The 25085-nt window shown below is 45.0% G+C and overlaps 5 protein-coding genes across 5 annotated transcripts; all 5 read left to right on the top strand.

Annotated features, from left to right (window-relative positions):
• Positions 1-185: 185 nt before the first annotated feature.
• Positions 186-939, top strand: LOC130110301 (histone H2A-like). The gene has a single exon (XM_056277362.1). It carries the CDS (start codon positions 221-223, stop codon positions 602-604), a length of 384 nt encoding a protein of 127 aa, XP_056133337.1. The 5' UTR covers positions 186-220; the 3' UTR covers positions 605-939.
• Positions 940-8474: 7535 nt separating this feature from the next.
• Positions 8475-9183, top strand: LOC130110299 (histone H1-like). The gene has a single exon (XM_056277360.1). The coding sequence runs from the start codon at positions 8521-8523 to the stop codon at positions 9130-9132; it is 612 nt and encodes a 203-aa protein (XP_056133335.1). The 5' UTR covers positions 8475-8520; the 3' UTR covers positions 9133-9183.
• A 6723-nt stretch (positions 9184-15906) lies between these two features.
• On the top strand, positions 15907-16686 carry LOC130110298 (histone H1-like). The gene has a single exon (XM_056277359.1). The coding sequence runs from the start codon at positions 15946-15948 to the stop codon at positions 16558-16560; it is 615 nt and encodes a 204-aa protein (XP_056133334.1). The 5' UTR covers positions 15907-15945; the 3' UTR covers positions 16561-16686.
• A 1045-nt stretch (positions 16687-17731) lies between these two features.
• Positions 17732-18179, top strand: LOC130110302 (histone H2B 1/2-like). Its single transcript, XM_056277363.1, has one exon. It carries the CDS (start codon positions 17757-17759, stop codon positions 18129-18131), a length of 375 nt encoding a protein of 124 aa, XP_056133338.1. The 5' UTR covers positions 17732-17756; the 3' UTR covers positions 18132-18179.
• A 1875-nt stretch (positions 18180-20054) lies between these two features.
• On the top strand, positions 20055-24840 carry LOC130108991 (core histone macro-H2A.2-like). The gene is made up of 2 exons (XM_056275669.1): positions 20055-20448; positions 24319-24840. The coding sequence occupies exons 1-2, from the start codon at positions 20069-20071 to the stop codon at positions 24782-24784; spliced, it is 846 nt and encodes a 281-aa protein (XP_056131644.1). The 5' UTR covers positions 20055-20068; the 3' UTR covers positions 24785-24840.
• Positions 24841-25085: the final 245 nt, after the last annotated feature.

Genomic DNA, 25085 nt, shown 5'->3' with positions numbered 1-25085 from the left:
AGTAAGAAATTCAAAAAGGTTGAATCAGTTCATCTGGATACAACGTTTGGCGCTCTTTTTAACAGACTCTCCAAAGCTCATTGGTGAAGAGCTCGTTCCAACTGCAGCAGTTGAATACTCTTCTCTGATTGGACCGTGTTTTAGCTTTGTTGCTCCGTGTATAAATACCGCTGGCTGTTTGTACGGGACTTCATTTTTCAGCGTCTAAACTGAAACAAACATGAGCGGAAGAGGAAAGACCGGTGGAAAGGCGAGGGCAAAGGCAAAGACCCGTTCCTCCCGTGCCGGGCTCCAGTTCCCTGTGGGCCGTGTTCATAGACTCCTCCGCAAGGGCAACTATGCGGAGCGTGTCGGTGCCGGGGCCCCGGTCTATCTGGCGGCTGTGCTGGAGTATCTGACCGCTGAGATTTTGGAGCTGGCTGGAAACGCGGCCCGGGACAACAAGAAGACCCGCATCATCCCCCGTCACCTCCAGCTGGCCGTCCGCAACGACGAGGAGCTCAACAAGCTGCTGGGCGGAGTGACCATCGCTCAGGGCGGCGTGCTGCCCAACATCCAGGCTGTTCTCTTGCCCAAGAAGACCGACAAGACCGCCAAGAAGTAGATCCACACACAAACTTCAGCCCAGTACAACAAAGGCTCTTTTAAGAGCCACACCAACTGATAGAAAGCAGTGCTCCTGTTTTGATACCATGTTGGTACTATTTTACGGCAGGTCAGATACTGACGATTGTTTTAGACTTCAAATAGGATCTGGAGAAAAATGCTATGACTAACCAACTTCAGAAACAAACCAACTAAACGTGGTTCTATTTTAATGTTGCAACCACATTTTATAAATGTCAAATTTTGAGCTAAAGTGTCTTGAGTAAATTAAAAGTGTGTCATAGAACGATATATAGTAGTCCGGTTTGTAATTTTCGAGGTCTTGTACCATAATCAATATCAACCATCCCCATCCTCCAGTTTGTAGTGAAGTATGTGACGAATAAACCTTATCTTGAGTCAATGGATAAGCAACCCTTCCCTCCACATAGAATCATATGGCCTCTCAATGTCAAAATATACTATTGTCATCAACTCTTTCATCTTCAGTGTCTTTTCCACCCCATTACATTATCTATTGTGGATCGTCCTTTTCAAAATCCACTCTGAAAATTACTCAGTAACCCTCTTTGTTCCTGTACAGCCCACGAACTATTATCTTCTCCATCCATTTACATAAGTAGCAGGATCCTTCCCTGACTTGATGAATGGAAATATGACTTCCAACAACTCAGCAGCATTCCCTCCCTCCAGGCTTTAATTAAAAGTTCTCAGCACTAACTTTATAACTTCAGTGTTTCCACTGGCAGCTGCCGGAACATGGCATAACATAACTGGTCTTGTCCTGGGGCTGTATATCGCATATCTTGTAAGGCTATTTTAAGGTCTGACATTGTAAAGTCAACATCCAGAGTTGACCTCTCATCTTCTCTCTTCTCCCTCATGTTTTTACTCTCTCTGAGTACACATTCTTTCTGATGCTTATGGAAATCACCAAGGTGCTCACCACTATGCACTGCAGCAAATGCCCTACCTATACATCCGCCTTCTCTTTCTCAGACACTGCCAGCCTCTCCCCATCAATCAATGCTGGTATTTTAACTGACTTCCTTTTCCCACTCATTTGCTTGAACATGGACCAGACATCCACTAACTTTACTCCTCTGCCAATGGTGGAACAGAATTCTCTCCATGTCCTCTTTTTTGTGTGTTTAATTATCCTATGAGCCACTGCCCTTTTCCTTTGGTACTCTATAATATTCTCCAAAGGAGTTGAATCAAGTGCAACTGGACTTGGTATATATCCGTGAAGACGTTTCGCCTCTCATCCAAGAGGCTTCCTCAGTCCGTGCCTTTCTGACTAGACCAAGCTAGTCAGACTGGTGTGCAGACAAATGCTCACAAGACAAATGCTCACAATACTAATAGAAAAAGAGACAAATGCTCACAAATTGTTTTACAATCTTTATTTTTAAAAAAGTAAACTGAACATTCTGTTGCATGTCACATAAGACATATCACATAGGCCTAAGCATGTGAGAGGGATCACATCTCCCTGACAAATGAAATGGTGAAGCATGTGAGAGGGATCACATCTCCCTGACAAATGAAATGGTGATCTTAAAGATAATCATGATAATGAGACTATCAATTACTGTTTGGTAATACATAATCTTAATTAACCTTTATTCATGGAAAAATATTCCATTGAACAGTCTGTTGCATGTCACAAGAAATATCACATAGGTCTAAGCATGTAATAGGGATCACAGTGACCTAATTAAGAGATTTTAAAGCAGTGTATATAGAGTCTTTTGCCAACCAATTTCTTATATAGAGACTGTCAATTGCCACGGGGTATGTTGAGCAATGTTCCATTATCAGTCTATTCCAGTCGGATGCAGTGTCCAACTGCAGTGAGGAAATCCTCCATGGTCCTGCGTTCCTCCAAAAAAATCTGTGCAGAGATTTACAGAGCCTCTTCTGCAGTTCCTTTATAGGCTCTCTGTTGGCGTTTCTTAGGCAGCTGCCTTCTGTGGTGCTGTGCAATCTGTGTACTCACAAGAGCGAAGTCCTACCCTCAACCGCCGTCCAGAATGAAGGATGATGATGCCCGATGAGTTGGGAAAATGAGGTATTCCAGCCCTCGCAGGCGTTGTTGGTCCTATCTCTTCCCTCCAGGGTGGCATGATGGACATTCCAGACGGCGATGGGGAACCGGGGTGGAATGTGCCTGACACGGAGTGGTGGTAGTGGAGCATCAGGCTGGTCTGCAACAGGCTGCACACGAGGACACGTGCCGGTGATATAGGTGGAGTCGAAGTATTCAACTAAACCTTCCAATCCAGTGGGAGTGTTTTCCTTGAGGTACTCCATGCCTTCCTGTACTTTGTCCTCAGGCAGAAAAGCTAGGCCATCAAGCATGCCACAGAAGTGCCTGACGTCTTCATCATTACGGTAGAGCTCTGTGCACCCGAGGTCCTGGATCTTCCTCCACGTGCTCTGGCAGAGGTGGTAGAAGCATCCCTGTGTTGTCACTTGAGGGCCCAGCACCAAGGAAACTGACTGGATGGCTGCCAAGTCGAAGTCCGTGATGACGGTCCTGGGTCTGGGAAGATCTGTATTTCTTCCAACTTGGCGACGACTGCTTGGAGCAGTTCTTGGTAGATCTGTGCACTTTTGCCTGGCAGGAAGGCATACACACAGGAAACTGCACAGTCTCCAAGAGGGACGCGGATCACATAAAGCTGTTCAAAGACACTTGGACTCATAGCAAAGTTGCCATCCTTGAACCAAGTGTCAGCCTGGCCTAGAAGACGGAGCTGCTCCTCTGCTGTATATACGATGACCCTCTGACGTTCACTAGGTCCGGTGTCGTGAATGAGGAATGGTCTTGGCGTTGCTCCTCCTGTGAGTGTCCACTCCTCGGTGATGTTGAGTTCTTGGAGTGATGCTGGGTCCTTAGGAAGACATCCGCGTCGTTGACGTTGCAGGTCTCGCTTGCAAGTGTTGATGTTACCGATGTTCGCACGGACATCCTCTGTTGTGTGAAGCAGGGCTTGAGTCAGGATCTGGTTTGGTCGGCTCCTTGACTGCTTTGCCTGTGCCTTCATTGTTGTCCGTAGTTTGGTGACTTCCACACGTGTCCTGTCTGCTGGATGGTTGTGAATGGCATGGGACCTGGGGTTTTCATTGGTGTCATCAGTCGTGAGGCCTCCCTTGCATCCAGTTGATCTCTGGTGACAGCACTGCCATCTTATCCAGTCTTTGTAGCTCCTTTTCTTCGCATACATGTAGCCATCGAGACAGAGCTTGTCTCCACCTTTGTGTGTCTTGATTATCTCCATGCTGAGTGTGACTGACTACCTGTCAGTCCTGTCATCCTTATATATGGACACAAGTCCGAGCTCATCATATACCAGAACTGCTCAAAAGTACTCAACACATTGAGTATCCAGAACTGCTCTAACGACTCAGAAGGTGTTTTTATTCCGAGCAGCTCATCTATAAACGGACCAAAGCTTTGTGATTATGTCACGGCAATACTCAAAACAATAGGTGCGATATGTGATGAATAAAGTGTGAAATGGGGTGTGATAGGTAAGACAAACCAAAGGAGTATTCAAGCAGCATCTATAAAGGGGTCAAAGCCCTTTTGACTTGTCTCACCAGTGTGTGAAATAGAACTACAAAGGAAATTGATTTCATGTACATATTTTACTAGTGCATTGGGTTTTGAAAGTATTTGTACATATTTTCATAATTAAATCGATATGTAAACATATTTCATAGTTGCATATCTGTATACTATCATTTTTCGCTGTAAATATAGATTATAAAACAATTTGTGAGCATTTGTCTCTTTTTCTTTTAGTGTTGTGAGCATTTGTCTTGTGAACATTTGTCTTGTGAGCATTTGTCTTCTGAGCATTTGTCTTGTGAGCTCTAACATTCTGTTGCGACATATTTTTCTTTAAAGTTTGAAGTTCTTTTACAGCTCTGCTGCATTCCTCGTTCCACCAAGGTACCACTTTCTTCTTACCCTGTGTTGTTCTCCTTGGTATACACAAATTTGCAGCATTTAGAATATGCTCTGTTACCCATGTCTTTCAAAACAAAAGAAGAGGTGTGATCAAATAGTCATAGGCAGAGCGGAACTCAACTTTGGACGGGACTTTCACTAATTTATCTTGTTCAAATATTACCTAAGTTTTGATACAAGCACTCTCATTGAAATAATTGTTGGGTTTTGAAAGAGGTGGTTGGAGCAAAATGTCTAATTTCACTTCCTTGGCCTGGTGCTTTGGCTTTGCCATGTCGACATCAGCAGCCTTCTGTGTTTCGGTCTTTGGGCGAAGCGGATTTTTTTGGCGCTTGGAATAGAAGAAGAAAGTGTATATATATATATATATATATATATATATATATATATATATATATATATATATATATATATATATATATAAAGGCTAGCTCCACAATAAGTTTTATTTCAGTTTAATTTGTCGACGTAGTTTGAAATACAATGAGGCCGTTCACATCGTCTCCAGCTTCCTGGAAGGGGGCGGGGCTACACAGGACTAAACCACCCGCCTCTATCAGGTCCGCATATGAGATTTAAGTACACGGACCGCTACGGCGTTATCTTCAGCTTGTCGTGTTCATTGAGCAGCAGTCAGGTCTGAAAATGAGTGGTCGCGGTAAAGGAGGTAAAGGTCTTGGTAAGGGAGGCGCCAAGCGCCACCGTAAAGTTCTTCGTGATAACATCCAGGGAATCACCAAGCCCGCCATCCGCCGCCTGGCTCGCCGCGGCGGAGTGAAACGTATCTCGGGTTTGATCTACGAGGAGACCCGCGGTGTCCTGAAGGTGTTCTTGGAGAACGTGATCCGTGATGCCGTCACCTACACTGAACATGCCAAGCGGAAGACCGTCACCGCCATGGACGTGGTCTACGCTCTGAAGAGACAGGGACGCACCCTGTACGGCTTCGGCGGCTAAATTGCGTAAATTTGACTCACAAAGGCTCTTTTAAGAGCCGCCCACTTCCCCTGAAGAGCTTTCCTTCAAGCTGCCACCAAGCAATTTAATCAAGAGAAATATTTGATGTTAGTTACAGGTCAATGTTGAACGTCAAATATCGTGGGTGCATACTTACTTGAGTTACTCAATGTAACAATACTTAAATCACCAACATGGCATAAATATGCTGAAACATTGTAAGTAAGCTTGTTATTCTTGTGTATTGATGGATCAACTGATGCCTTATGTGGGAAAACCAATTTGGCTTCCAGTACTAAAACATCCAGATTTTAAACCCTTTCATCAAGCTATTACATTTAATCGATTACAATCAATACTTGGATTGTGTTTCATGTTAAATACTGGCCTAATTCTGACGTCTACCAGCAGTTTAAATACGGATTAAAATAAACTTATCAATAGATTTAAACCAATGTATTGAGATGTTACTATTTTGTAGTTTTTAATGCATTACATAAAAAGTATTTTCAGCCACTTGTCCGTCTCGCACAAGAAGTTGAGCTGAAAGAGGCCACAGATCAACACCGAGGGTGTTTGCCCAAATGAAGACAACATGATATTTTATTTTAATATCATGTTGTCTCTGGAAATTACTATTTTAAATTTGTTTAACTCTATTGGTAACAATTCAGGCGACTGGTGAACGAATGCTGATTTGAATCGACTTCTTTTAAAATGTTTTAGGAGCTGGATCTTTGAGTTCAAAGAAAGTTGAATCAAGATTCTTTATTTGTTACGTCTCATTATGAAAGTACAGGGAGTAAAAGTAAGTTTCGGCTTCTCAACACTGCAGCAACAATAGCAATACAATATCAACACAAAAACAAGAAAACAGTAATAATAAATAGTGTGTGATGTACGTAAGGTGCAGTGTGTGGGTGTGTGTGTGTGTGTGTCTAGGCCAAACCTTAATAAATGTTCATATGTGTGTAGTTGTTTGCATATTTGTGTGTGTGTGTGTGTGTAAACTGATGATCTGCTGAAGACCATAGGTCAGTATCAGTCAGTCAGGCACCAGGCTTAATGTCGTCAATGTTCTTTGTTCAAAAGCCTGTTTGCTTGGTGGAAGAAGCTGTTCCGGAGCCTACTGGGCCGGGCTTTGAGGCTGCGGTACCGCTTGACTGACGGTAGCAGTCGGAACAGTCCATAATTGGGGTGGCTGGGATCTTTGATAATCCTACGGGCTTTGCTGACACAACGTCCATTGTATATGTCCTGGTTGGAGGAAAACTCGCATCCACTGACATCCTGGGCTGTCCGCACAACTCTCTGCAATGTTTTCCGGTTGTGGGCAGTACAGTTCCCATTCCACGCGGTGATGCATCCAGTCCGGATGCTCCCGGTTTTGCCTCTATAGAAGGCCCGTAGAGTCCTGGGCCCCATGCCGAACTTCTTCAGTCACCTGAGGTGAAAGAGGCATTGCTGTGCCTTTTTCATCACATGACTGGTGTGTTCATCTCAGGTGAGGTTCTCGGTAAAGTGGACTCCGAGGAACTTGAAGCTCTTGACCCTCTCTACAGCAGTCCCGTTGATAGTGATAGGGTCCATCCTCCCCCCTCTGTCCCTGTAGTCCACATTCAGCTCCTTGGTTTTGTCGACGTTGAGAGAGACGTTATACTCCTGGCACCACTTTCTTAGATTGTTGACCTCTCTCCTATATGAATCAGTTCATCCGGACACATGTATTGTTCTTCAGAGGTCACTTAGAAGAGTGATGAAACGTGTTGGATGATCAAGCACATGAGAGCTTCCAAACTCACAGGAAGACCACCGCTTAGCCCACAGAGGGTACATTGAATTTTGGCTTTAATTATTGTTTTTGGATTTATCAAAATAATGGCACCTCATATACAAATGCACGTTGACTCTCACAATCAAATTCAATAAAATCCCTTGTAATTATTATACAAGGGATTTGTATAATAATTAATATAATATAATAATTGTAATTATATCATAGGCACAGGTAATGTACAAATAATTTCCCTGATGGAGAGTTGATGTGTGTGAGCCCAGCAGGTTGAACCTGACTATCGTTTATCTGTGAAGTGCTCTGCAGGTGAGAAGTACTATACAAACTCAGTTTATTATTATTAATGTTATTATTATAAATTTGAGATCCTCATACACATGCATATTTTGTCTTCTGATTTTACCTTCATGGCTGGTGCATGTACATTGACTGCACATTCAACACATCATGGACAATAGAATACATAGAATACTGCAAGTCTACAAAGCACCAGCAGTTTGAATACGGATTAAAATAAAATGTTATCAATAGATTTAAACCGATTTATTGAGATGTTACTATTCTGTAGTAGTTTATTAATGCATTCAATATAAAATAAATGTTTCCAGCCACTTGTCCATCTCACACAGGAAGTTGAGCTGACAGGCCACAGAGCACCACCAAGAGTGTGTTTGCCCACATGAAGAAAACATGATTTTAAAACGAAATTCTCTGGAAATGGCGGCTACTTTTAATTGTCCATGTTTGTCAAACAAGTCAAGCAACTGGTAAACGACTGTTGACTTGAATCCAATACTTTCAAAAAGTTTTAGAAGCTGAATCTCGGAGCGTGTTGCCGTTATTGGCAGCATATAAATGAGGTTTCACATGTCTTGAAACAGAAGGCAAACGTCTACTCCACCCTAACCGGGTTTATTATAAAGTGCCAACGGTCTCCTTTATCATCTATATTGTTTATGAGTGATTTTTGACTCGAGAAGGCGATTTTTGGTGTTTTATTGGAGAGAGAAAACACAAGTGCGGCAGCGCTTGGGCAGCACACAGACGCCAAACCGGGGCAGTTGAGTCTCTCTGGTTCTCACATTGGGTTTATATCCGTGCCTGCGCCTCTCCTCCTCTATCAGCCTACTAACTCTTGTTTGCTTTTGCTTCCGAGCAGTCGAAGAAGACTAAAGACCACATGGCAGAAGTCGCTCCCGCTCCGGCAGCCGCCGCCGCCGCTCCGGCGAAGGCGGCCAAGAAGAAAGCCCCCCGAGCCAAGAAGAGCGGCCCCAGCGTCGCGGAGCTCATCGTCAAGGCCGTGTCGGCCTCCAAGGAGAGGAGCGGCGTTTCTTTGGCAGCGCTGAAGAAGGCTCTGGTCGCCGACGGCTACGACGTGGAGAAGAACAAGGCCCGCGTCAAAGTGGCCGTCAAGAGCCTGGTAACCAAGGGCGCTCTGGTGCAGGTCAAAGGGACTGGCGCCTCCGGCTCTTTTAAAATCAACAAGAAAGCTGACGAGGCCAAGAAACCCGCCAAGAAAGCGGTAAAAGCAAAGAAGGTAGCGCCCAAGAAGCCCGCCGCCAAGAAGGCAGCGGTGAAGAAACCCGCAGCCGCCAAGAAATCCCCGAAGAAGGCAAAGAAACCTGCCGCGGCCAAGAAGCCCAAGAGCCCCAAGAAGGCCGCCAAAAGCCCCAAGAAGGCGGCCAAAAAGCCCGCTACTCCCAAGAAGGCCGCAGCTAAGAAGGCTGCTAAGCCCAAGACGGTCAAGCCGAAGGCGGCCAAGCCAAAGAAGGCAGCCGCCAAGAAGAAGTAGATGGACACGTCGTCCTGAAACACCTCAAAAGGCTCTTTTAAGAGCCAACCACAGTTACAATGAAAGAGCTTTTCGCAACAATTCAGCTGCCGTACAAGCGTCGTAGTGCATGCTCGATAACCCAGGTAAGAAAATCACAAAAGTTCGTTACTGTAGCTCTACACAACTTTAGATTAATTCTTTATATCAGCCTTATGGGTAGTTTCATTGATGTCCCTTGGTGTGACTGCTGCAGACTGACATGCCATTATGCAACAGGCAGTGACAGATTGACAAATCAGCAATCAATAGATTAACAATATGCAAATCAAAGGTTGAGTCAGTTAATCTGGATACATTTATTGACATATGTTTCGTCAGTAAACGTATCCACATGAACTGATTCAACCTTTGATTTTCTTACTTGGATTATTGAGCATGCATCAAGACAATCTGCAAAGGATTGGCTGTTGTAAATGGCTTTAGTTAAAAGCATCATTTAAATGACAATATACAGTTTGACACATTTTTTCATAAAATCGTTCCTTACACGTTTTAAAATATAAGATTAATGAACCTGTATATCAGTTACTTGTCGGTGTTTACATGCCTGTGTTTTTTTTTTAAGAAAGGTAGCTCCTGCTATCTGAAAGTGAGACCTTTTTGCTTTTTCTTATAACATCCACTTAAAAATGTACATAGTTTTTTTTTTTAATTTAAAACAATATGATCACCCTTAATAGACTTAATATTATAAACTTAGTATATTGTTTTTCAGCTCTGCTCAGACAGCTCCTTGTCCATGTTCCTCTAGCCCTCCTGTTATGTTCATTAAATTTTGGGTGTTTTATTTAACTTTTGTACGCCTTTGGTGTTCCCGGTCAAAATGACCAGTCGTTAGAAATGAATGGGTGAGACTCCAATTAGTGTATAAAATTGAGTTCAGGCACATGCCCATTCTTCAGATGGACACACTTCCTCTCCCAGACTGCCACATGCATGTGTTTGAACACACACACACACACATATACACACACATACACACACCTCACTCCCCTTCTTGGCTTCCATGGCAACTCCCACGGGAACCTTTCCCAATAGAATCTTTCGCCCACGGAAGCACACCTGTTGGAATTCCCACAAACAATCACAACAACATTGTTTCTATAATATATAAAACTTTTCTTGCAGCTCTGGTACATAAAGCTTTGTTGAGGCCTTGCTCACAATTAATTCTGTGACATCACAATGACCAAACGACATACTGTATGTGAAGCTTTTGATCTTATCTTTGATCACTGGAGAAGAGAGACCAGGAAACTGACAGTGACGATGCACTAGCGGAGGAAGTGTCAGAAGCTGAAGACAACTCAGAATATGATCCAGACCAAGTGACAACTGATGTGGAACACTCCAGTGATGAGGAAGAAGGCCCTGCTGAGGTTGTTGTTACATTCGGGTCAAAGAATGGAAATTTGTCCTGGTCTTCATCCCCACCTGAGAGTAGAGGTCAGCTGTCCGCTGAAAATGTTATCAGGATGACAACGAGATACGCCATATCCCAGACATAGAATCCTGCTTCGAGCTGTTCCTGACAGTCAATCTAAACTATAATGATAAACATTACCAACTTGGAGAGGAGACGCATTTACAAAAACAAATGGTGTTAGAAGTGATGGGTGTTATATTTGCCTTTTTCCCTTCTTCCTTTTCTTACATGCTTGGACTGGTTTTCATTGAAAAATGATTGGAGGCGTGGTTAAACAGTGTTCATAATAGGTCGTCACTGTGAGGTGCCGGCGCAACCCCTGGAGTTAATTGAATGCCAGCAGTTTGCATACATACGCCTCAGGTTACGCCATTTTGAACACGCTGTCCAGGACACAAGTTCACACCTTTCAAGCTCAACACCATCAACTTAAACTGAACTATCCTACCAAGACGCAGTGCGCCGCTTACGGGAGCTGAGACCCATATAGCCGAGGTCTTGTCGGAGGGCCCTTCGCAACCTCGGTAAGCTAGCCCACCTTCCGGCTTTTTCTGTAGTCTTGGGAATCCGTCCTTCTTACTGTTTCTTCTCTCATTTTTCATCTGTTCTACACACTCCAGGTTAGGTCCAAGTGTGTTGCATGCTTAACCCTTAACCCCTAGACCCGAGTAGTCGTAACATAATTTGGGGCGCTAATCTGTGATTTATTTGAAGATTAATGCATATGTTCAATAAAACCGGTTAGCGAGTTACATCCAAGCATTCTGTTTGTGGGAAGACGCACAGTTGAGTTGGATTCAGCTCAGGAAAAGCCGTATGTTGCTAGGTTTAGAAGTAGGCCACGGACATACAGCTTCATGCAGAATAGCTGCACGGTGCTAACATCTCACTTAAAAGAGATGGTTGTGTATGTATGCAAACTAAGCTAGCTAGAAGGGAATTTAGTGAATGCATGTATCGTGTGTGTTGTGGTTAAAAACGGGATTTAGGTCTACAGGTTGGTTTGGCTGGTTAGCTGATAGCCACTTGGCTAATGGTGGCAGGTGTTTCGCTGGTGTGTACTGCAGTGTATCAATTTGTGGTCATCAAATAATGTCATGAGCGCTCCGTGTGCGGCCTGTTCATATCAATTTCTGGGGATATACTGACCTATGAGCTGCATCTTGTTACAGCTTATGTTTTGTTGGTAAGGCTATTTTGTAATAGTTACCTTAGAGGTAATTTTGTCTCGTCTCTCTTGGTTAGCCTATTATTATTATTATTATTATTATTATTGTTTTTTGAGAATTTGATAACAATAACCACAGCAACATTCAATGTAGAGGAGTTTCGTGGGAGTGATTTTGGGTGCAAGGAGTTGCATAAGCTTAAAAAAAGATTTGCTTGCAGTAGCTCAATATTGTGAGGGAGACATCACTTCAGAGACTAAAAAGCCAGCGATTGTGGAGACCCTGAGTTTAGTATTACACCTAAAAGAGCCCTTACATGAAAGAGCAGAGAGAGGGAGAGCGGCTGTTTCAGCTTGAATTAGCAATGCTGACATTAGAGCAAGAGAAGCTTAAAGTGAAAAACAGTGACTTACAAAGTAAGCAAGAAGCTTGTTTTGATGTTTCCAGCAGTTTGATACTCATGCCAAAATTATTGGGATGATGTAGCCTCTTTCTTTATGAGTTGACTCACAGAGAATTGCCATGGAAAGGAAAGTTTGGCAGACAGGATAGGAGGCAGGCTGCAACTGATAGGCCTGGTGAGGCTGTCATGACAAAATCTACTGTCATCTCTGTTCAGTCTCCAGGGCCAAGGAAAAGATATGAGAAGCCTTATTTTTTCCAAAAGGATGTCATCTGCCATTATTGCAGAAAACCTGGCCATATAAAGTGTAATTGTCCCAGTCTCAAGAAGAAAAATGGAGATGGGAAAATTGTGGGATTGATTAACGCCCAGACTCAGATCGGTCCTTGTGAATGATCTGAACAACCTTGCCTACCCTCGACAGCAACCTACTACCCAAGTGGACGAGTAGGCAGAGCATCAAGGCCAAGGATGCTGCAGAAAAAGGAAAACAAGTAAACCACTACAACCAACGTTATGGGGTGAGATGCCTACCTTCCTTGCAGCCGGGGGACCATGTCCTTACCAAGCTGGACAACCAAAAGTCCTGGCTTACACCCGCTGCAGTGACCAACGAGTGTCACACCGAGGTCCTACCTCATTGAGACGGAGCAGGGAGCTACACTCCGCCGTAACAGGCGCCACCTCCAGGCGGTGCCCACTGCAGGATCACCGGTGCCAGACATCTCACCCATACTTATCCCAGACCATCCGCCGGACACCCCGATAAGGCCAAAGAATGGCCCTCCTGTCTTGAACAGGAGTAAACCCAAAGACACTAATGGACTGATATGGACTAGGTCCAGCAGAGTCAGTAAACCAGTCAAGAGACTGGACTTGTGAAAAAAAAAAACCTAATGAGAAAAAAAGGGGGGGCATGGGGCAAAAAATGGACTATTGAAATACTGTAAGTTCCTGGTTATATAATGTGAGGGGGGAAAAGAGTTCCAGAGAAAACTGTAAATTAATGAATGGTTACGACGAGATTATAGAGTATATATTATGACTAGTTAATGACTTAATTGATTATGACTAATGACTATTGCAAACTGTTCTCTTCTCTCACATGTCTTTTCTCTCTCTCTCTCTCTCTCTCTCTCTCTGAATTATGTCTTCTCCTTTCTCTTTTTCTGTGTGTGAAAGGTGTCATGTGAGTCTCCCTTGTGTGCATGTGCAGTCGGTTCTCCACCCAGGTCTCCGTGGAGATGGTGGTCGCCACTTGGATGCTGCCTGCTATTACCCTCATCACATTTTATTTTTATAAATCCATATAATTTTTTTTTTTACATGATGATGCTGGTCGCGTGGCTTGGGTCCTGGACTGTTCCGAAGGCGTCTGAACACTGCTTGGCATCCTGCGCATCATATTCTTCATAAATGTTATGTCCATTATAAATCTGTTATCCTCTTTCAATGTTGTATTGTGTAAATTGCGTGAACACAACATCTATTGCACGCTGTTCATCTTGGGAGAGAGATCCCTCCTCTGTTGCTCTCCCTGAGGTTTCTTCCTATTTTTTCTCCCTGTTTAAGGGTTTTTTTAGGGAGTTGTTCCTTCTCCGATGAGAGGGTCTAAGGACAGGATGTTGTGTTGCTGTTAAACCCACTGAGGCAAATTTTGTAATTTGTGATATTGGGCTATACAAATAAAATTGATTTGATTTGATACTTATTGTTCCTGTAATGTAAAAAGAGTTCCAGCAATAAGTTGTAAACTAATGCCCATTTACTTACTGGATAGAAAAGTAAGAAAAGTAGAAGTAACCCAATTGGAACAGTAAAACTCAATAACAGAAATGTAATGTTCTTGTTCAGGTTATTTAATGTTAGTAGTGAGCCAGAATATGCTTTACTGTTACTTAAATGTTGAGTAGTTGCACTATAGAGAGAGGGGAAACACTTTAAAGGGGGAGATGTAATTGTAGGAGCCATTTTGTTTCATCTTGCAGCACTTAATTGGTCCACAGGCGTCACTCTAATTGCTATAAGCTCACAGCAGTATAGGTGGGAACATTAATGCAGGTGACAGGTGTTGCTTGACGGAGGGGAGCACAGTTTTTTTGACCGCTTCGCTGCTGCAGGCCACGCTAGGCTGGCAAGCGATACACGTGTGAGTTTGGAATATTGGACTGTTTATGGATGTACGACATTTTCTGGATTATGGATTGAAACATCGTGGTGAGTAATAAATATCATAACGTTTTAACTTAAACAAGTCTGAACTTTATTTCATAGACACACGGAACGCGAAGTGGCTACAAGTGCGTCAATTAGGTGCCTGTCTAGAAACCCCTCAGGGGCTTTATGTGTAGGCTTAGTCTCTACAGTAATGATATGCTTGATTGTGACAGTGTGAGTGACGTAAAGCAGAACGTCATAGCCGTAAAGGGGGTTGGACGTGGGCAGAACGACGGGTGTGATACGTGAATGTAGTGCTTGAGTTACGATAACTAAAGGTTAACAAAACGAACATCCTAAGACTGGACATTGGATTTTTCTAACAATAAACACCAAAATGGTTTATTACACTCCACATCCCCCCTACAGGTCTAAAGACGATGGGAGACCGAGCCCTCTGATCCTTTTCCTTGTGCTTCTGGAACTCCCTCCCGGACTAACTCAGAAAAGCATCTTCCATCAAGGTTTTTAAAACGGACCTTAAATCCCTTCTGTATCGTCAGGCCTTCTTTAAAACCTTTTATAGTGGCCCACTCTTGTTTTAATCCTCTTTTTACTTCATTTTATTCTACTCTTTATTTTTTTTTACAACGGCCCATCCTGGTTTTATTCCCCCTCTATTATCTTTTTACTTTTTTATTTTATCATAGATTGTCTTTTTTCCCTTTTACCTGTCTTTTATCTGTGAAGTGCTTTGAGATCTGTCTCTGCAGATGAGAAGTACTATACAAACTCAATTTATTATTATTATTATAAACTTCAGACCCTCATACACATGCATATTTTACCTTTTGAGTGTACCTTCATGGCTGATGCATGCACATTGACTGCACATTCAATACATCGTAGACAATAGAATACAGTAGAATACTGCAAGTCTACAAACTACCAGCAGTTTAAATACGGATTACAATAAACTGTTACCAATAGAGTTAAACCAATTTATTGAGATGTTACTATTTTGTAGTAGTTTATTAAAGCATTCAATATAAAATAAATGTTTCCAGCCACTTGTCCATCTCACACAGAGCACCACCAAGAGTGTGTTTGCCCACATGAAGAAAACATGATTTCAAAACAAAATTCTCTGGAAATGACGGCTATTTTTAATTGTCTGTGTTTGTTAAACAAGTCAAGCAACTGGTAAACGACTGTTGATTTGAATCCAATTGTTTAAAAAAGTTTTAGAAGCTGAATCTTGGAGCGTGTTGCAGTTACTGGCAGCATATAGATGAGGTTTCACATGTCTTGAAACAGAAGGCAAACGTCTGCTCCACCCTAACCGGGTTTATTATAAAGTGCCAACGGTCTCCTTTATCATCTATATTGTTTATGAGTGATTTTTGACTCGAGAAGGCGATTTTTGGTGTTTTATTGGAGAGAGAAAACACAAGTGCGGCAGCGCTCGGGCAGCACACAGACGCCAAACCGGGGCAGTTGAGTCTCTCTGGTTCTCACATTGGGTTTATATCCGTGCCTGCGCCTCTCCTCCTCTATCAGCCTACTAACTCTTGTTTGCTTTTGCTTCCGAGCAGTCGAAGAAGACTAAAGACTACATGGCAGAAGTCGCTCCCGCTCCGGCAGCCGCCGCCGCCGCCGCTCCGGCGAAGGCGGCCAAGAAGAAAGCCCCCCGAGCCAAGAAGAGCGGCCCCAGCGTCGCGGAGCTCATCGTCAAGGCCGTGTCGGCCTCCAAGGAGAGGAGCGGCGTTTCTTTGGCAGCGCTGAAGAAGGCTCTGGTCGCCGACGGCTACGACGTGGAGAAGAACAAGGCCCGCGTCAAAGTGGCCGTCAAGAGCCTGGTAACCAAGGGCGCTCTGGTGCAGGTCAAAGGGACTGGCGCCTCCGGCTCTTTTAAAATCAACAAGAAAGCTGACGAGGCCAAGAAACCCGCCAAGAAAGCGGTAAAAGCAAAGAAGGTAGCGCCCAAGAAGCCCGCCGCCAAGAAGGCAGCGGTGAAGAAACCCGCAGCCGCCAAGAAATCCCCGAAGAAGGCAAAGAAACCTGCCGCGGCCAAGAAGCCCAAGAGCCCCAAGAAGGCCGCCAAAAGCCCCAAGAAGGCGGCCAAAAAGCCCGCTACTCCCAAGAAGGCCGCAGCTAAGAAGGCTGCTAAGCCCAAGACGGTCAAGCCGAAGGCGGCCAAGCCAAAGAAGGCAGTCGCCAAGAAGAAGTAGATGGACACGTCGTCCTGAAACACCTCAAAAGGCTCTTTTAAGAGCCAACCACAGTTACAATGAAAGAGCTTTTCGCAACAATTCAGCTGCCGTACAAGCGTCATAGTGCATGCTCAATAACCCAGGTAAGAAAGTCACCAAGTTGAATTCATCTGGACACAACGTTTATTAAGACCTATGAACGATTATATGCGTTTGAACTGGGTTGCTACGACTTTCATATTTTGTTACTCTGAAATGATTGACAAGACGGCTCGGTTCTCGAGTGGTTGTTTAGATCAGACACTCAGCCACGACATTGGACTGGAAGACAGCTTTGGGGCAAACGTCGCCTGGCGGCCTGTCCAGTTTGTCTCCCCGCCTGCCGCCCAGAGACTGCTGGAAATAAGCTCCAGCGACCCTCAGAGCAGGATAAGCAATTCAGATCATGGATGGATGACAGCGGTGTAGCTACACAACTTCGTGTTGTCAATTCTTTATTTCAACCTTGTTGGTACTTGCTTATTAGTGACTTCACTGTTGGTGTGACTGCTGCAGACTGACATGCCATAATCCAACAGGCAGTGGTGACACATTGACAAATCAGCAATCGGTAGATAAACAATCTGCAAATTATTGGTTTTAGTAAATGGCTTTGGTTAAAAGCAGCTATTAAATGAGAATATAAACACTTTAAAACAATTTTCATATAATCGTTCCTTACACGTTTTAAAATATAACATTAATTGAACCCGTATAGCAGTTACTTGTGGTCGGCAGTCACACGCCGGTTTTTTTTCTTTTTTTAAGAAACAAAAAACGTGTTCTCTGAAAAATGTAGTTCATCCAGTCTGATTGTCATAAGATTCCATGACTTGTCCACACAGGGCATCTGAACACACACAATACATTTTATATAAAACTTAGAGATCAAGATCTAAAAACCATAAAGTGATAATATATGTATTATTATGGATTTATTATCAGTTATAATGGGGCAGGCACTTTTGGACCGGGAATACAAAATGAAGTTGAAAGCAACACGACAGGAGGACTAGATTTAAGACTCACACGACACGGCGCATGCCCAGTCAGCTGACAACATTTGACCAGTCTTACACGAGGACCCGCACACTACACTTTGCATCGGTTGGGTACAAATTCAACATCTGTGAGACGTCGCCATCATATTCTTGCAGAAGTACAAGTGTACCATCATGCCTGAACCCGCCAAGTCAGCGCCCAAAAAGGGCTCCAAGAAAGCCGTGACCAAGGCCGCCGGCAAAGGAGGGAAGAAGCGCAGAAAGACCAGGAAGGAGAGCTACGCAATCTACGTGTACAAGGTCCTGAAGCAGGTTCACCCCGATACCGGCATCTCCTCGAAGGCCATGGGCATCATGAACTCCTTCGTTAACGACATCTTTGAGCGCATCGCCGGTGAGGCTTCTCGTCTGGCGCATTACAACAAGCGCTCCACCATCACCTCGAGGGAGATCCAGACCGCCGTCCGCCTGCTGCTCCCCGGGGAGCTGGCCAAGCACGCCGTGTCTGAGGGCACCAAGGCCGTCACCAAGTACACCAGCTCCAAGTAAACTGCCAACTGACTCCAAACAAACGGCTCTTTTAAGAGCCACACACAACCTCATCACAGAGCTATTCTGTTATCAGCGTTACTGTAACATGACGTCCAGCACTGGAGCAACTTAGTTCTCACGTGCAAATAAATTGGCTGAATTTATCTGTTAGCTGTTCACGAATGCAAGCAAATCTGGTTTCAAACGGTAGTCAATTTCTTCTGGTGATCCAATATGCAACCTCCACATTCTTTGCCCTCATGCGTGCATCAGAGAAATATATTTTAGGAGTCTGATGGTTTATTTACCTTAGTATTTGTGTATGTATTTATTTTTTTGACCATTTATAGGCAAACTATTGAAATCCACAACAAATCTGTGAACAAATTTACAAGTGTCCCTCCATTCTCACCAGTCAACTTGAGCTTTGTTAAAGATCCAATTTAAAGCTGTTTTTACTCATATTTTTCTTCAAAATCTTGAAAACCTTTCTCTTACTACATTAAATTTAGGAAAACTTAATGTGTAAATCTATATTTCAGTATTTTATTCATCATGTGAAATGGTGTTAACTTCTTTCATTTGCTTCTGTTCAGACTTGAGTGGGTTGCGAGAAGGAGGCGGGCATTAGTTTGAATGTTCAGCGGGTCTTTTCAAAAGCACCTTTCCTCCAATAAGGATCTGTCAAATTGCGCATGCCCCTGGCTAAGACCAATCAGCGTGTGCCTGGACTCCGGCTCTGGCTATATAAACACGGCGTTTCCGAGCATTCTGATACTTTTGTAGTAAGTAGCACTGAGTCCGTCATCTACTATGGCTAGAACAAAGCAGACCGCCCGTAAATCCACCGGTGGCAAAGCCCCCAGGAAGCAGCTCGCTACCAAGGCCGCCCGTAAAAGCGCCCCGGCCACCGGCGGTGTGAAGAAGCCTCACCGCTACAGGCCCGGTACCGTCGCGCTCCGAGAGATCCGTCGCTACCAGAAATCCACCGAGCTGCTGATACGTAAGCTGCCCTTCCAGCGGCTGGTGAGAGAAATTGCCCAGGATTTCAAGACTGACCTGCGCTTCCAGAGCTCCGCTGTCATGGCCCTTCAGGAGGCCAGCGAGGCTTACCTGGTCGGTCTGTTTGAGGACACCAACCTGTGCGCCATACACGCCAAGAGAGTCACCATCATGCCCAAGGACATCCAGTTGGCTCGCCGCATCCGCGGAGAGCGCGCTTAATCCCCGTCGCCTGGCAACCCACAACGGCTCTTTTAAGAGCCACACACACGTCACTTAAGAGCTTTTGTCCTCATACTGCTGTTCTGTACCATCCTTATTCAGAAACAAGCATCACTCGGTTTATATTCCCGTCACCCAGATGCACAGGGGAGCCCCCAGTTAATGCACAACAGGTTATTTAAATTATGCTGTGCCCCAACAGTAAAAAGTAGAAATTTTATTAATATTTGTGATATTGGGCGAAACAAATAAATGTGACTTGGCAATATTCAAATATCTATCCCGTTTATCTAATAGACCTTCACTTATACTCCATCTCGCTCCCTGCGGTCTTCATCGCAGCTGTCACTATTATCAACGTCAGCACAATGGCTGCCCGGGATGTGTCATGAAAGGCGCCTTCTTTGCTTTTGCACTGTTTTTATTGTTTTTCACTCTTCTTGTGTGACTTGTGCCCCCTGTCTGTTTTGTTCTGCGGTTTTGTTCAATAAAAAAAGAGGCCAAGTCTTTAACGTTTTAACAATACAATTTTTGATTGGTCGAAAAGCAAATCGCTCTTTTTTTAAGCAGAACCTTCAAAGTTCATTGGCGGAGAGCGTGTTCCAGTTCGTCATGTTGAGTACTCTTCTCTGATTGGACCGTGTTTTAGCTTTGTAGCGCCGTGTATAAATACCGCCGGCTGGCTGGATGAGACCATCTTTCAGCGTTTAACTGAACGAAGAGAAACAAACATGAGCGGAAGAGGAAAGACCGGTGGAAAGGCGAGGGCAAAGGCCAAGACTCGTTCCTCCCGTGCCGGGCTCCAGTTCCCCGTGGGCCGTGTTCACAGACTCCTCCGCAAGGGCAACTATGCCGAGCGTGTCGGTGCCGGGGCCCCGGTCTATCTGGCGGCTGTGCTGGAGTATCTGACCGCTGAGATTCTGGAGCTGGCTGGAAACGCGGCCCGGGACAACAAGAAGACCCGCATCATCCCCCGTCACCTCCAGCTGGCCGTCCGCAACGACGAGGAGCTCAACAAGCTGCTGGGCGGAGTGACCATCGCTCAGGGCGGCGTGCTGCCCAACATCCAGGCTGTTCTCTTGCCCAAGAAGACCGACAAGCCCGCCAAGAAGTAGATCCAAACACAAACTGGCAACCCACAACGGCTCTTTTAAGAGCCACACACGTCACTTAAGAGCTTTTGTCCTCATACTGCTGTTCTGTACCATCCTTATTCAGAAACATGCATCACTCGGTTTATATTCCCGTCACCCAGATGCACAGGGGAGCCCCCAGTTAATGCACAACAGTTTATTTTAAATTATGCTGTGCCCCAACAGTACTACTACTTTCGGCTGCTCCCGTTAGGGGTCGCCACAGCGGATCATCCGTTTCCATTTCTTCCTGTCTTCTGCGTCTTCCTCTGTCACACCAGCCACCTGCATGTCTTCCCTTACCACATCCATACACCTCTTTGGCCTTCCTCTTCTCTTCCCTGGTAGCTCCATATTCAGCATCCTTCTCCCAATATACTCAGCATCTCTCCTCCACACATGTCCAAGCCATCCCAATCTTGCCTCTCTTGCTTTGTCTCCAAACCGTCCAGCCTGAGAGGTCCCTCTAATATAATCGTTCCTAATCCTCTCCTTCGTTACTCCCAGTGAAAATCTTAGCATCTTCAACTCTGCCACCTCCAGCTCCGCCTCCTGTCTTTTCGTCAGTGCCACTGTCTCCAAACCATATAACATAGCTGGTCTCACAACCATCTTGTAAACTTTCCCTTTAACTCTTGCTGATACCCTTCTGTCGCAAATCACTCCTGACACACTTCTCCACCCACTCCAACCTGCCTGCACTCTCTTTTTCACCTCTCTACTGCACTCCCCGTTACTTTGGACAGTTGACCCCAAGTATTTAAACTCAAATGCCTTTGTCACCTCCACTCCTTGCATCCTGACCATTCCACTGTCCTCTCGCTCATTCACGCATAGGTATTCCGTCTTGCTCCTACTGACTTTCATTCCTCTTCTCTCCAGTGCATACCTCCACCTCTCCAGGCTCTCCTCAACCTGCACCCTACTCTCGCTACAGATCACAATGTCATCCGCGAACTTCATCGTCCATGGAGACTCCTGCCTGATCTTGTCCGTCAACCTGTCCATCACCATTGCAAACAAGAAAGGGCTCAGAGCCGATCCTTGATGTAATCCCACCTCCACCTTGAACCCATCTGTCATTCCAACCGCACACCTCACCATTGTCACACTTCCCTCATACGTACCCTGTACCACTCTTACATACGTCTCTTCAACTCCCAACTTCCTCATACAATACCACACCTCCTCTCTCGGCACTCTGTCATAAGCTTTCTCTAAATCTACAAAGACAAAATGCAACTCTTTCTGGCCTTCTCTATACTTCTCAATCAACATTCTCAAAGCAAACATCGCATCTGTGGTGCTCTTTCGTGGCATGAACCCATACTGCTGCTCGCTGATCATCACCTCTCCTCTTAACCTAGCTTCTATTACTCTTTCCCAAATCTTCATACTGTGGCTGATCAACTTTATACCTCTGTAGTTGTTACAGTTCTGCACATCGCCCTTGTTCTTGAAAATCGGTACCAGTATGCTTCTTCTCCACTCCTCAGGCATCCTCTCACTTTCCAGGATTGTGTTAAACAATCTAGTTAAAAGCTCCTCTGCCATCTCTCCTAAACATCTCAATGCCTCCACAGGTATGTCATCAGGACCAACTGCCTTTCCACTCTTCATCCTCTTCATAGCTGCCCTCACTTCCTCCTTGCTAATCCGCTAAACTTCCTGTTTCACTATCCCTACATCATCCAACCTTCTCTCTCTCTCATTTTCTTCATTCATCAGCCCCTCAAAGTATTCCTTCCACCTTCTCAGCACACTCTCCTCGCTTGTCAGCACATTTCCATCTCTATCCTTGATCGCCCTAACTTGCTGCACCTCCTTTGCAGCTTGGTCTCTCTGTCTAGCCAATCGGTACAAGTCCTTTTCTCCTTCCTTAGTGTCTAATCTGTCATACAACTCACCATACGCCTTTTCCTTTGCCTTTGCCACCTCTCTCTTTGCTTTACGCTGCATCTCCTTGTACTCCTGTCTACTTTCTTCATCTCTCTTACTATCCCACTTCTTCTTTGCCAACCTTTTCCTCTGTATAATTTGCTGTACTTCCTCATTCCACCACCAAGTCTCCTTGTCTTCCTTCCTCTGTCTTGATGACACGCCAAGTACCTTCCTAGCTGTCTCCCTCACTATTTCTGCAGTGGTTGTCCAGCCATCTGGCAACTCTTCACTACCACCCAGTGCCTGTCTTAACTCCTGCCTGAACTCCACACAACAGTCTTCCTTCTTCAACTTCCACCATTTGATCTTTGGCTGTGTCTTCACTCGCTTCCTCTTCTTGGTCTCCAAAGTCATCCTACAGACCACCATCCTATGCTGCCTAGCTACGCTCTCCCCTGTCACCACCTTGCAGTCTCCAATCCCTTTTAGATGGCGCCTTCTACATAAGATATAGTCCACCTGTGTGCACTTTCCTCCACTCTTGTATGTCACCCTGTGTTCCTCCCTCTTCTTGAAATATGTATCACCACAGCCATTTCCATCCTTTGCGCAAAATCGACCACCATCTGTCCTTCCACATTTATCTTCTTGACTCCATACCTTCCCATCACCTCTGTTCCCTTCACCAACATGTCCATTGAAGTCCGCTCCAATCACCACTCTCTCCTCCTTGGGTACCCTCTCCACCATGTCGTCCAACTCACTCCAGAATTCTTCTTTTTCATCCATCTCACACTGAACTTGCGGGGCATATGCGCTGATAACATTCAGCAATACACCTTCAATTTCCAGCTTCATACTCATCACTCTGTCTGACACTCTCTTCACCTCCAGCACACTCTTGACATACTCTTCCTTCAGAATTACCCCTACCCCATTACTCCTCCCATTCACACCATGGTCCGATACTCCTGGCCTTACTCCCCTTCTACCTGGTCTCTTGCACACAAAGTATGCCTACCTTTCTTCTTTCCATCATGTCAGCCAGCTCTCTCCCTTTACCAGTCATAGTGCCAACATTCAAAGTTCCAACTCTCACCTCCACATGCCTACCCTTCCTCCTCTCTAGCTGCCTCTGGACATGCTTTCCCCCTCTCCTTCTCCTTCACCCAACAGTAGCATAGTTTCCACCGACACCCTGCTGGTTAACAGTACCGGTGGCGGTCGTTGGTAACCCGGGCCTCAACCGATCCGGTATGTAAGTGTTATTTATGATCCGCATATTTGATTTGGCAAAGATTTCACGCCGGATGTCCTTTCTGACGCAACCCTCCCCATTTGTCCGGGCTTGGGACCGGCACTAAGGATGCACTGGCTTGTGCATCCTCAGTGGCTGGGTTGCTGTGCCCCAACAGTAAAAAGTAGAAATTTTATTAATATTTGTGATATTGGGCGAAACAAATACATTTGACTTGGCAACATTCAAATGTCTATCCCCTGTTTATCTAATAGACCTTCAGACTTACACTATCGCTCCCTGCCGTCTTCATCGGCAGCTCATGTCACTACCAGCCATCAACCTCAGCACAATGGCTGCCCGGGATGTGTCATGAAAGGCGCCTAAATATCTCATTTGAGTGGGGTTAGGGGGGCAGGTACACCTATTATCATGTTTAATGTAGATTGTTAATTTGTTTCTGTAAATGTTGTGCTTCTCTGCTTTTTCACTGTTTTTATTGTTTTTCACTCTTCTTGTGTGACTTGTGCCCCCTGTCTGTTTTGTTCTTGCGGTTCTGTTCAATAAAAAAAAGAGGCCGAGCATTAAACTGACATTTTAACCATTCAATTTCTGATTGGTCGAAAAGCAAGGCGCTCTTTTTTTAAACAGAACCTTCAAAGTTCATTGGTGGAGAGCGTGTTCCAGTTCGTCATGTTGAGTACTCTTCTCTGATTGGACCGTGTTTTAGCTTTGTAGCGCCGTGTATAAATACCGCCGGCTGGCTGGATGAGACTATCTTTCAGTGTTTAACTGAACGAAGAGAAACAAACATGAGCGGAAGAGGAAAGACCGGCGGAAAGGCGAGAGCAAAGGCCAAGACCCGATCCTCCCGTGCCGGGCTCCAGTTCCCTGTGGGTCGTGTTCACAGACTCCTCCGCAAGGGCAACTATGCCGAGCGTGTAGGTGCCGGGGCCCCGGTCTATCTGGCGGCTGTGCTGGAGTATCTGACCGCTGAGATTCTGGAGCTGGCTGGAAACGCGGCCCGGGACAACAAGAAGACCCGCATCATCCCCCGTCACCTCCAGCTGGCCGTCCGCAACGACGAGGAGCTCAACAAGCTGCTGGGCGGAGTGACCATCGCTCAGGGCGGCGTGCTGCCCAACATCCAGGCTGTTCTCTTGCCCAAGAAGACCGACAAGCCCGCCAAGAAGTAGATCCACACACAAACTTCAGCCCAACACAACAAAGGCTCTTTTAAGAGCCACACCAATCTGATAGAAAGCAGTGCTCCTGTTTTGATACCATGTTGGTACTATTTTAGTTGATCAGATACCGTCGACTGATCCCTTATTGACACTTAAAATAGTATATGTAGAAAAACATCTTTAACAATCGTGTTTTTTTTAAGTTGCAACCAACCTATATATATATAAACTGCCATTTTTTGCAAAAGGGAATTTTTGAACTAGTTACGTCCGGATAACCTAAACATGTGTCAACACATTTAAGACAAAC

This window comes from Lampris incognitus, chromosome 3 (assembly GCF_029633865.1).
Source record: "Lampris incognitus isolate fLamInc1 chromosome 3, fLamInc1.hap2, whole genome shotgun sequence".
NCBI classification, from domain to species: Eukaryota; Metazoa; Chordata; class Actinopteri; order Lampriformes; family Lampridae; genus Lampris; species Lampris incognitus.
The sequence above is the reverse complement of the archived record's forward strand: the minus strand, read 5'-3'. Positions and strand labels throughout refer to the sequence as shown.

Coding starts and splice junctions, on each gene's coding strand:
- LOC130110301 (XM_056277362.1), top strand. CDS start 221: ATGAGCGGAAGAGGAAAGACCGGTGGAAAGGCGAGGGCAAAGGCAAAG.
- LOC130108991 (XM_056275669.1), top strand. CDS start 20,069: ATGAGCGGAAGAGGAAAGACCGGTGGAAAGGCGAGGGCAAAGGCCAAG. Junction 20,449..24,318: donor ACCGACAAGCCCGCCAAGAA/GTAGATCCAAAC, acceptor ACCGTGTTTTAG/CTTTGTAGCGCCGTGTATAA.
- LOC130110299 (XM_056277360.1), top strand. CDS start 8,521: ATGGCAGAAGTCGCTCCCGCTCCGGCAGCCGCCGCCGCCGCTCCGGCG.
- LOC130110298 (XM_056277359.1), top strand. CDS start 15,946: ATGGCAGAAGTCGCTCCCGCTCCGGCAGCCGCCGCCGCCGCCGCTCCG.
- LOC130110302 (XM_056277363.1), top strand. CDS start 17,757: ATGCCTGAACCCGCCAAGTCAGCGCCCAAAAAGGGCTCCAAGAAAGCC.